This window comes from Microtus oregoni, unplaced genomic scaffold (assembly GCF_018167655.1).
Source record: "Microtus oregoni isolate MIOR12 unplaced genomic scaffold, Mior012 000008F_ref0000371, whole genome shotgun sequence".
NCBI classification, from domain to species: domain Eukaryota; kingdom Metazoa; phylum Chordata; class Mammalia; order Rodentia; family Cricetidae; genus Microtus; species Microtus oregoni.
In genome coordinates, this window is record NW_024543067.1 from 26,118,317 (window position 1) to 26,130,604 (window position 12,288).

General features: G+C 41.2%; 1 protein-coding gene across 1 annotated transcript in view; it reads right to left on the reverse strand.

Moving 5' to 3' along the window:
* Cep126 (centrosomal protein 126) overlaps positions 1–11,581 on the reverse strand; it is a 62,645-nt gene extending 51,064 nt beyond the window's left edge. The window contains exons 1-2 of the mRNA XM_041656732.1: positions 11,254–11,581; positions 10,031–10,150 (exon numbers count right to left, since the gene is read on the reverse strand). Of these exons, the coding sequence (XP_041512666.1) occupies positions 10,031–10,150; positions 11,254–11,366 (233 nt within the window). The 5' untranslated portion in view covers positions 11,367–11,581. The remainder of the gene's footprint in view (positions 1–10,030; positions 10,151–11,253) is intronic.
* Between the last annotated feature and the right edge of the window lie 707 nt (positions 11,582–12,288).

Genomic DNA, 12,288 nt, shown 5'->3' on the forward strand with positions numbered 1-12,288 from the left:
GAAGAATGTCTATCTAAAATATATCTCTATATATCTATAAAATCTAACTAACATGACTACAAGCTTTACTATTATCGATGATTATCCATTAACAACCTATGTTTCTTAATTATACAGTACATATTTAAATGAACTACACAATCACAATACCTTAATCAAAATCAGAAACACTTATACATATAACAAAATTGACCTTAAATCTCTATCAATAAAGCAAAATCTATACTAATGTAAATTATTCATATCTATATCATATCCCCCTTAAAATGTAAAAGGATGTTTATAAACCATATTTGGGAACATGGGCGCAGTTTTTTCTCTCCAAACTGCTTCCTGCTGAATGGGGGCGTCGTTAATTAGGTCTTTCACGGTATAACCTGTGTGCTAGTTTCATCTCAGTTGGCAGTTGAGCGAAGCAATTTTTTGAAGGCGTGCACAGGAACCATTCAGGAGGACGTGGTCTATCATACCAAATCGGAATAGAAGAAATGAACAGCGTCTCATCCTCTGTGAAAACAAAATAAGAAACTCCTTTCCAAAGTATCATATCCTTAGATCCAAATTTTGAAATCATACCCTCATGATATCCGTTTTGGTTCCACTTGGCAGCCCATAGAATGAAATGTCTCTCTGTACTTAGCTCCTTTACAGTCAAAAATTTTAAAGAAAGCACAATGTACATAATCCAGACTCTCTGTGAATTTTCCATTTTTACGTGGCTTATTTTTCTTTATTTCTTTTAATCTCTTAACTATCTGTACTCTGTCTCTTTAAAGACTTTACCCCCTTTTTTTTAAGACATTTGCTTTATTCTCTATATTCTTATTCTTCTCTCTCTCAAGCCTATGTACATTCATCCAACGCTGTGATCCACTGAGGTCTGTTATGTCTGAATCTGTTTTATTGTGAATCTGTAATATTTTTACTATCCAGGAGCATTTCTTAAAATGTTAAGCACTTCTTAAAAACTTAAGTTGCACCATGTACAGGTAATACGGTACCACCTGTGTCCTGCCCAGTCTAAACCTTAACTGTGCTGTTATTATGGTAATTACGGTAGTTCCTGCCAACCAGCACAGTTCAGCAAGGAGCAGCCGCTCCTGCCTCAGATCCATTTGGTGCCCCTGAGCTGTGCACAGTTCCAGGCACACAGCAAGTCCTCATTGGAGCCGCACTCAGTAGTTTAATTTTGAGACTGAGCATGCAGCACAGAAACTCTTTTTATCCAAGTTACAACCAAATCTGACACGCAGAGCACTGCGCAGTCTGAAAACACGTCTCTTTCACCATGCTCTTCCGCCTGCCTAAGCCTGATTCTGCCATCTGCCCAGGTGCAGGCGGGGAGCGCTGAGAGCACTCTCCTTCCGATCCCAAGCGGGAACACAAACATCCAGTCCCATAAAATCCATTGAAATGCTTTAAAGCCAGAGTTTGCACTGGCGGCACAGTCCCAAGAAGCCGCACTTTAAAATGACGCAGCTTTTTTTTCTGTTGCTGTTGCCGAATCAGGAAATCTCTCTACAGCACGCCACCAACAAACAGCAAAAATCTGTGTTAAAGTCTCTCTCCCTTATTTTTAAGCCTTCTCAGGTTTTTAAGTGGATTTAGTCCATCACGTCGGGCGCCATTCTGTTGTATTACGGAGCAGCGGGCTGTGTCCCGCCACCCGGCTAGCTTTACCCGAAATAATTACACGGAAACTGTATTCTTTTAAACACTGCCTGACCCATTAGTTTCAGTTTCTTATTGGCTAGCTTTTACATATTGATCTAACCCATTTCTATTAATCTGTGTAGCCCACGAGCTGGCTTACCAGGAATGATCTTAACCTGCATCTGTCTGGAGTGGGAGAATCATGGCGACTCCCTGACTCAGCTTCTTTCTCCCAGCATTCCGTTCTGTTTACTCCGCCTACCTAAGGGCTGGCCTATCAAATGGGTCTAGGCAGTTTCTTTATTAATAAGAAATCACTCCCACATCAGTAACTCACAATTATAAATCTATTATCCCATCATCCAATTATCCCTCTTCTTTTTTTTTTTTCAAAAGATCCCTGAGCTTATAAAATTCCCCCCCCAATCTCCCAACCCCTAAATGATGTCCCTAAACCCAAGGGTAAACTTTACTGGGAGAGGGGACGTCACCCTCTAGAATTACTTCCAGCTGTCATGGGGGCAACATTCTTTCTGGGGGATTCTGTGAAAGTAAAATGATGTTTAAATTTCAAGATCAATGTCTTTTAAAATTGCAAATAGTCTCGGAGTATTTTGTGCAGGTCTGGCCAGAATGTTGTATAAGATGTGCACCATTTCAGCTAACCAAGTTGGGATCGTCTTGTGCAGCTGGTACCCAAAACGGGTCTTGTAGTAGAGCTATCAGTATCATGACGTCAAATCAACCAGGTGGAGTTGTTGTTATGGGGCCCCATCTTCTTCATAGACCTATTTGATTTTCTTGCTGATTCTTATTGGGTTGTAAATAGTTTCCATCTGTCAGTATTCAAACATCCAGGGTCCCTTGAATTTTCTGAAGATGAGTGTTTTCCTGCAGAGATAAGAAGAGAACCCTGCCCCCACTCTATGTTTTTCTTACCACCTCTATAAATATCATCATTGTGGATGAGCTGTTATTTCTCCTTTCCAAGAGGTTTCTCCTCTTCAAATCGAAACTTTATTAATTTTGATGGTATCCACAATTTTTCTTCTCCTGTGGGAACAAGAGCAAAACCCCTTCCCCAACGTAGCACATCTCCTGGCTTCCATTGAGAGGTCAGCACATCTTTGAAATAAATCGGCTGATTTAGTTCAGCAGACTTTTCCATTATCCAATGTCTTTCTGCTGCTGTTGTTCCTTTCTCATTAGCGTTAAGAAAATTCAAGGTTAATAAAGCATTATGCAATCTATTTCTGGGGGCATTTTCTGTCCCATTCTGTTTGTTCAGCATGTCATTTATAGTACAATTTGATCTATCTATAACTGCCTGACCTGTAGGATTATTTGGTATACCTGTAATATGTTAGTCTTCCTATTTGCCCTTCGGGCCCTATGCATTCAACCCATCTTGTGCTTTGTTTTACATGAGATAGGGTTCCAATTCCCAGGAACTGAACATCTACCTCTTGGAGAGGCCAATTCAGATGCCAAGATTCTGGAGTAATGATACTTACATCCACACCTGTGTCTAATAAGCCTTCAATAAAAGTGCCATTTATACAGACTCTTAGCTTTGGTCTTTGATCGTTAGTGGAAGTCTGCCAAAATATACGTTTACTCTGTGCTACTGGGTTTTTTGACTCATCCTCCATGCGTAATTCATCATTTAGACCAGTATTACTTTTTACAGCAGAAATTGGAGCTTTTAATTTTCTTGGTGAGGCACGTTCTCCACTGTGACTGGGAATGACTGGGCCACTGTTGGCTTGGGGGCCTGCGAGAGGCCCCTCAAGGAGTTTCCCGATGATATCGGGTTGCCCCGTCTGTCTGTTGTTGACCTGTATTCGTTGGACCAATGCCGGCCTTTACCGCATCTCCTACATATACCTGAAGGCCAAGGTCTCCTATTTTTGTCATTCCCAGAAGAGATATTATTCCTAGAAATTCTTTGCCTGCAATCCCTTTGCAAATGTCCTAATTTACCACAATTAAAACACCTGGCAGTTTGATGTCTCCTCATTGCTTTGGAAATCACTTCTCCTACCCAAGATTCATCATTCTAGCTAAACGTCTCAACATTCATCGTATGCTGAATCCATTCATCCATAGGTGCTGATCTAGACTTTAAAGGCCCAATTATCTTTTTGCATTCTATGTTTGCATTTTTGAAAGCTAGAGATTCAAGAAGTATTTGTCTAGCTTCTGGGTCTGTTACCCCTATATCCAGAGCCTTAATTAATCTTTGCAAAAAGTCAATAAAGGGTTCTCTCTGTCCCTGCCTAATCCTGGTAAATGATTCAACCCTTTTTGCTGGATCTTGTATCCTATTCCAAGCATTTAAAGCTGCTTGGTGACATAGACACAGTACTTCTTCTTCATAAAGATCTTGGACCTGTGGATCAGCATATTCTCCTGCACCAAGAATTTGATCTTGGGAAACCTCCAGACCTTTTGTTCTTCTTTGCTGTTCCATATGATGGATTCTTCTCTGAAATAGATTCCAAACATCAAGGAAGGTCCATTATCTAAAACTGCAAACACTACCTGATGGAAATCATGGGGGGTAGCTCTAGCATTAGAAGCCCAAGTCCTTATCATTTCCTTAACATATGCAGAGTGCAAGCCACAATTAACAATAGCTTGTTTAATTTCTTTCAGATCATTCATTGCTATTGGTGTCCATCTAGCTTCTTGAACTCCCTTTCAGGAGGGCGTGGTCTATCATACCATATTGGGATAGAAGCAATCCATAGAGTCTCATCCTATGTGAAAACAAAAGAAGACTCTCTCCAAAGCATCATATCCTTAGACCCAAATTTTGAAGTCATACCTTTATGATATCCGTTCTGGTTCCACTTGGCAGCCCATATAATGAAATGTCTCTCTGTACTTAGCTCCTTCACAGACAAAAATTTTAAAGAAAACACAATGTACATAATCCAGACTCTCTGTGAATTTTCCATTTTTATGTGGCTTTTTTCTTTATTTCTCTTAATCTATAACTATCTGTACTCTGTCTCTTTAAAGACTTTACCCTTTTTTTTAAAACCATTAAATTTATTCTCTATATTCTTTTTCTTCTCTCTCTCAAGCCTACGTACATTCATCCAACACTGTGATCCTTTATGTCTGAATCTGTTTTATTGTGAATCTGTAATTTTTTTTTTACTATCCAGAGCAGTTTCTTAAAATGTTAAGCAGTTCTTAAAAACTTAAGTTGCACCATGTACAGGTAATACAGTACCACCTGTGTCCTGCCCAGCCTAAACCTTAACTGCACTGTTATTATGGTAATTACGGAAGTTCCTGCCTGAGACCAGCACAGTTCAGCATGGCGGAGCTGAGCTGCTCCTGCCTCAGAGCTATTTGGTGCCCCTGAGCCGCACACAGTTCCAAGCACATAAAGCAAGTACACATTGGAGCCGCAGTCAGCAGTTTAATTCTGAGACTAAGCGTGCAGCACAGAAACTCTTTTCATCCAAGTTACAGCCAAATCTGACACGCAGAACACTATGCAGTCTGAAAACACATCTCTGTATGGCGGCAGGAATCCGCCATGCTCTTTCGCCTGCCTAAGCCTGATTCTGCTGTCTGCCCAGGTGCAGGCGGGGAGCCCTGAGACATTGGCATGGTCTCAGAGCACTCTCCTTCTGATCCCAAGCGGGAACACAAACATCCAGTCCGATAAAAGCCATTGAAATGCTTTAAAGCCAGAGTTTGCACTGGTGGCACAGTCCCAGGAAGCCATGCTTTAAAATGACACAGCTTTTTTTTTCTGCTGCTGTTGCCAAATCAGGAAATCTCTCTACGGCACACCACCAAAAAACAGCAAAAATCTGTGTTAAACTCTCTCTCCCTTATTTTTAAGCCTTCTTAGGTTTTTAAGTGGATTTAGCCCAGCACTAGCTTGTGCCCCGAAATAATTACACAGAAACTGTATTCTTTTAAACACTGCCTGGCCCATTAGTTCCAGCCTCTTGTTGGGTAACTCTTACATATTGATCTAACCCATTTCTTTTTTTTTTTTTTTTTTTTGATTTTTCGAGACAGGGTTTCTCCGTAGCTTTTGGTTCCTGTCCTGGAACTAGCTCTTGTAGACCAGGCTGGCCTCGAACTCATAGAGATCCGCCTGCCTCTGCCTCCCGAGTGCTGGGATTAAAGGCGTGCGCCACAACCGCCCGGCGATCTAACCCATCTCTAATAATGTGGGTAGCCCACGAGGTGGCTTACCAGGAAAGATCTTAACCTGCATCTGTCTGGAGTGGGAGAATCATGGTGACTCTCTGACTTGGCTTCTTTCTCCCAGCATCCTGTTCTGTTTACTCCACCCACCTAATTTTGTGCCTATCAGGGCCAAGCAGTTTTCATTATTAATTAACCCATGATAGATATTAACCAACCAACCATGATATTAATTAACCAACAGATAGAAAGATGACCCACCTCGATCAGATTCCGTCTAATGTCTTCTTACCTTTTGAGTTGGTGGAAGCTAGAGGTCTCTCTATATATTTTGAAAGGACTTACCAAATAGCCACAGAATATTAGGTCAAACATAAAGGAGGGCAATAAATTGTTCTTTAGAGAACTAAGTGTCTAGGATAATTTCATTCTGAACCTGCAGTCTTCTAACTCTCTACGTTCACTGAAATTATAATAAAATCCATCAGTCTTGTAGAATAATTAATGTAGGGGCAGCTTTAAAACATTTTTTAAATGGGGATGTCAGCTAACAAATCACCATGAAAACAGTGTGGATGTCTTTCAAATAACTAGACACAGAAATATCCTCTGATTCAGCTATTCCACACCTTGCAAAATATCCAGAAGAAATGAAGTTGGCACAAACTATCTGCATTATTGTGTTTATTGTAGCACTATTCTTTTTTTAGGCTAATATTTTTATTTATTTTTTTTAAATTTATTTATTTAAGGATTTCTGCGTCCTCCCCGCCACCGCCTCCCATTTCCCTCCCCCTCCCCCGATCAAGTCCCCCTCCCTTGTAGCACTATTCTTATAAGCCAGGTTATGACATCAACTTAGGTGTTTGTCAACAGAGGAATGGACAAAGTATGGTATACATACACAAAGAAGTGTCATTCATTCAGAAGGAAGAATAAGATCCTGCCATTTGCAGAAAAGCAGATGGAAGTAGAGGATACTATAACATACAAATACTGAGACACAGAGTACCAAGCAATGTCTTTTCTTTTTCTTGTATGTGGAAAGTTAAAACAAAACAAAACAAAGGGCCTCAAGTGTCAGAGTAAATATCAAGGACTGGGATATAAGTGAGTGGGGTATAAGACAGAGTATAGTGGGAAGAGTAAAAGAGTGACTGGCGAGAAAGTACAGAGGGTGAATGGACATGACCACGGAAAGCTGCATGTGTGTATGAAAAAACCCACAGTGAATAAATCAGTGTGCAAATAGTTGAGGTTAAAGGAATTAGAGAGAAGACATGAAAGGACAGACAGATGGTAAGCAAGCACATGACGAACATTCTATCCCATTAGTCATTAGGGAGTTGTAAACATAAAACACAGTAGGAGCTTTCTATACACCTAGCCGAATGGCTAATGCAGAAGTACTGAGAGAAGCAAAGAGTGAGCTATGTAGAAGATCTGCATGTTGTACTGCTGAGGGCACAGTGGGCTATTCTGTAAAAGGCTAGAGATCATGTTTACAAGCCTGTAATGTACTCCTTGCCATTTCTTTCCAGAGAAATTTAAACCTTATGTTCATATGAAAACTATACATGAATGTTTACAGCTTCTATTCACAAGAGCACCACGTTCACAACCATCTGTGGGTAAGCAGTTTGAAAAATTTAAATGCTGTTGTTGCAGGGCTGTGGCTGTAGCTCGGTGGTAGAAGTATGACAACAAGCAAAACTACTACTAAAAAGTCAACCACAACTACCACCACCACCACCACTAACAACAGCAAAGTTTCAAACACTTGAGCTCAATACATCCGTGGCACATGTGTATACAGAACACTACCCAACAATAAAAATGAAAGAACTGAGAAGTACCGCAGAGCTGTTCTGAGAGGAAAAACTTCAGTCCCCAAAGGCTGCATATGACACAATATTATTTATTGAACAGTGCAAAAATGAACCAAACCAAACCAAACAATAAATGAAGAACAAGAGATCAGGGGGGTAAGAAGAAAAGGTTGTAATTACAAAAGGGAACCATGAGTGACCCTTGTGGCCACTGACATGTTGTTCATGGCCATATCAATGTTACTATTCTGTCATTGGAGGTAACTTGGTCAAAGGCATATGGAAAATTCTCACAATTGCCAATGAAGTTACAATTATTTCATGAGAAAGTGTTGAATACATCTTTAAGTACTTCATTTACATCATTGCTATAGGCGAAGACGAGTTGTATTTAATATTCTTACATTTCAATTTCTGCATTTTAAATTACTGAAGTTAAAATTGTATTACTTCAGTTTAAAAAAGAGCTGAATTTCAAAAAAGTTATAAACAGAAAATCTTCAAAGATCTTACCAATGTTATCTGTTAGAGCCCACTTATAGTACACTGCATGCATGTATGAAAAAACCACAATGAATAAGTCAATGTGCAAGCAATTAATAGTTAAAAGAATTAAAGACATGAAAAGAAGAGGACAGAAAAACAGAATAGCTCAAGAATAATACAGTAATATAAAAGCATAGGCAATTCCATGTCTGCTATACCCATATGTCTAAGGTACAAAATCAAACTACCTTTATCAATGAATATAAAGCTTAACATGTTAAGTTATTCTAGAAAGATTTACATTAAAATGTTAAGTTTTCTTGCTCTGTAAGAATTCTGACAATTCTGTTCATGAGCATTTGTAGCTGGCTCTTGACTCCTGACCTTATTTACTCAGTCCTGAATCCGTCTCTATGCTTATGCACTGGCTTAGACAGGGGAACAGCTTTCTACTGTACTTTTGGTTTAAAGTCTGTTTTTTTTTCATCTGCTTCTTCTTTGCTATAATGAGCTAATTTATAAATTTAAATCATGGAACATCTCTAATTTTGTTTCTTTATTATAATGTAGATAATTTCTTTATAATCTAGCACAGGGCAAATTCTTTAATTTTTTTAGATTGGAATACATATTATTTCATAAATTACCTCCTATCATCTGATCCTCATCCACATTTTCCACATAACATGTACATATATCTTCTGACACATTTTCTAACATTAGACTTTCTTTATATTATTCTAGCTACAGAAAGCATGGCTCCTTTCATGTCCCTTGGCTAACAGTGGCTAACTATTCTTCCAGGGACTCTTCCTGTCCTATAGTCTATGAGATGTACTTCTGCTCTGCTTCACATGAGAGTTAACCACAGTACTTACTGAGTGTCATCTCTCATTGCTATATTATTATCAATCTGATTGGAAGAATATGTCTTTTACTTTTTACCTTCTAGAATATGAAATCTTAAGAGATTCTTAGTCTATGACATTTTAAACAGTTAAAGATAGCTTCCAAAGATAATGAAAAAAATGGCAGGTGATTTTTCTCTGTCTGAAGGGAAAATACTAAATGCTAAAAAGCTTACAATTCTGACTCTAACTTGAGCAGACAGGATAAAATAAAAGTCTATAGTCATCTCTACTGACAGCTGTCATGTGCCTTATATGATCCTCTGAAGCCAAAAAGTACCAGAAGACCAAGAGCTTACTAACAAAACCAAAAAGTTATTGAGTTATTCATTCAATAATTCAACATCGATGAACGATGGAAGGATTAAGTGCAAGAGAAATACAACGGCAGAAAGAACTTCCAGGTGAACAATTTTGTAGTCCACATGGGATCGCAGCATGTGCCCAATGACATGGCTAATGCGCCCCAGGGGTCTCTACTACCATAAATTACAGTAATATGGGGACAGCTCTAACGAAAACATTTTAATGTTGGATAACCATGCTGACTGGAAAGATGGCTCAGTGGTTAAGCACTTGCTGAGGACTTGGATTCAGTTCCCAGCACCCACATAGTGGCTCACAACCATCTGTAACTTCAGGTTCAGGGAATCTGACAGCTTCTTCTGGTCTTTAAGTGAGTATCAGGTATGCATGTGTACACTTACATACATTCAGGCAAATACTCATACACATTTAAAATAAAAATAGCAATATCTTAAAAAATTTAAACCAGGTGGTGGGTGGTGGCACATGCCTTTAATCCCAGTACTCTGGAGGCAGAGGCAGGGAAGATATCAAACTGTGAGTTCGAGGCCCCTGGCCTACAGAATGAGTTCCAGAGCAGCCAGGCTGACACAGAGAAACCCTATCTTTAAGAAACAAAGCAAAACAAAACAAATTCACACTTCTGAATAAAATACAATTACTTACTTTCTTCTCCGGTTTGACTCCACAAAATATTTACGTGCTCGATTCCGACATATTTTTTGTTGCTGTAGTAGTATCTGGCGTTCTTCTTCTAAGTTTTTCTCGAGATGGGTTTTCATATCTCTAGTGATGCCATTTAGTTAAGAACAACAGTGTATCTTTAGTGAGTAAGGTCCGATAAAATTAGAGTCTCATGGTAATGACACTATAATGTTTTTGTGGGACAACTAATATGCGTACATATTAGTGTTGGTATATGACAGCAAATGCTATATACATAAACACCAGCTGAGATGGTGTTTGGCATTAATGGAGCCCTAACATACCTGTCTTCCCCAGGAGATCTGCATCCTTAGAACCTAAAGCAAGGTCTGCAGAAGAGAAGACCCTTAGCGAAAATTGATGATTTGCTATTAAAATTGTAAAAGAGTGAAAAAAAAATTCCAGAAGTTGGGACCTAAGGAAGTAAGGAAATGGAGAGAGATGGTGGTGGTGGTAGGAACCCAAGTGAAGACTTTCCATTCCCTGAAAAAAACAGAGATGACCATACAACGCCATCACTGTCAGCTAAAAGGTCCCTTGAGAACGCAATTCTAATTATCACAACGTTCTCTGGAAGAATAAAGATGCTTTATATACTTTAAAGGCAAAGCTTACTGACATTCCCACTATGCTACCAACAGTAACATCAAATGGGAGCTCGACTATTTCTCAGGGAAAAAATCAGAAATAATCCAGTCTGTCAAATTTCAGGTTCCCTGCTCTGTCTTTCTTATGCCTAACAACACAACGGGGGAAAAAAGGAAACAGAAAGATCAGAACGTGCTTGGGTTAAGCAGCTCTGGGACGGGTGCGGGGTGCGGGGGTCAACTACTAAAAAGGAATAGCACAAGATTTTACTCTCTGTGTATTTCTCTAAGAGCCCCAACTAAGTGCGGAGTGTCTATAAAAGCAAAGAGTAATTCGAAAAGGCGAGTCTTCGCCCATCCAATACAGGGCCGATGCATTTTAAAATTCACAAAAATGTGACAGCCAAGTCCAAGTGTGGATGCGAGGTGCCAGGGTGGTGGTTACCTAAAGTGTAACTTTAGGTCGGGGGCAGGATGGGGTGGGGTGGCAGCTGCTAAAGGGAACACCCGCACTGGAAATGACTTGCCAGTTTCCATGCCCCTGCGTGCGTGCTCCCGGGAGTCTCAGGTGCCGCCGGGATGCGGAGGGAAGGATACAGGTAGGCGCCGGGTCGCGGCCGTCCGCTGCCGTCCCGGGCGCCCAGCGAGTCCGAGGCGCCGGCTCCCAGACCCGCGCCTGCGCTCTGGGCTCCGGGCCTGCCCGCCAGCATCCTTCACCCCAGCGCAGCCCGCATGGCCGCTCGGCCTCCCTCCTCCCCGGCGCTCCGGACCCGCGCGCGCGCGTCTCCCGACCGCGTCACCGGCGTCGCAGGCTCGGCCGCGGTGGTCCTGGCTTCGCGGCCGCGGCGACTGTGGCGACGACAGCGGGAAGAGCGGCGACCTCGCGGGGCGACAGCAGAAGTGGCGGCTGCGAACACGCCGCAGCCATCTTGACAACCAACCGACGCCGCGTCCTTCGCGACGGAAACCAGGGGGAACGCTGGGCGGGGCTGCGGGCAGGGGGCGGGGCTGCGGGAGAGGGGCCTGAGCGGCCAATGGGGGCCCTGATCGTTCAAAGCGGGCTGGAGTCAGCTGAGGTAAACTGTGGCAAACCGGGGTTAAACAGAGGCAAGAGAAGCCGAGGTTCACTGAAGTACACTGAGGTGAGGGAAGGTAAGCCTCTGTAAATTGAGGGAAACTGAGGGAAGCTGTGATAAACTGAGGCAAGTGGAGCCAAACAGGTTTACTGAGGTGAGATGAGGTAAACTGAGGCAAGCTCAGATTTTTTTTTTTTAAGAAACTTAATTAAGCAGAAGCATACTGAGGCAAGCTGAAGATAAACGAGGGTAAAATGAGGCAAACTGAGTAATCTCAGGTAAACTGAGGGGAGTTGAGGTTAAATTGAGATGACCTGAAGCAAGCTGAGCTAAGCAAATTGAGGTAAGTTAAAGCAAGCTGAGTTGTGTGATAGTACTTTCTCATTGGACTGCCAGCAGATAAGATTGGGGACTTCTTATTACTTATGAAAGCTTGGCCTATAGCTTAGGCTTATTCCTAACTAGCTCTTAGAACTTAAATTAACCCAATTTATATTAATCTATGTTCTATCATGTGGCGTTCTCTCTCTTCCATCTTGCATCTGTTTCTCCTGGT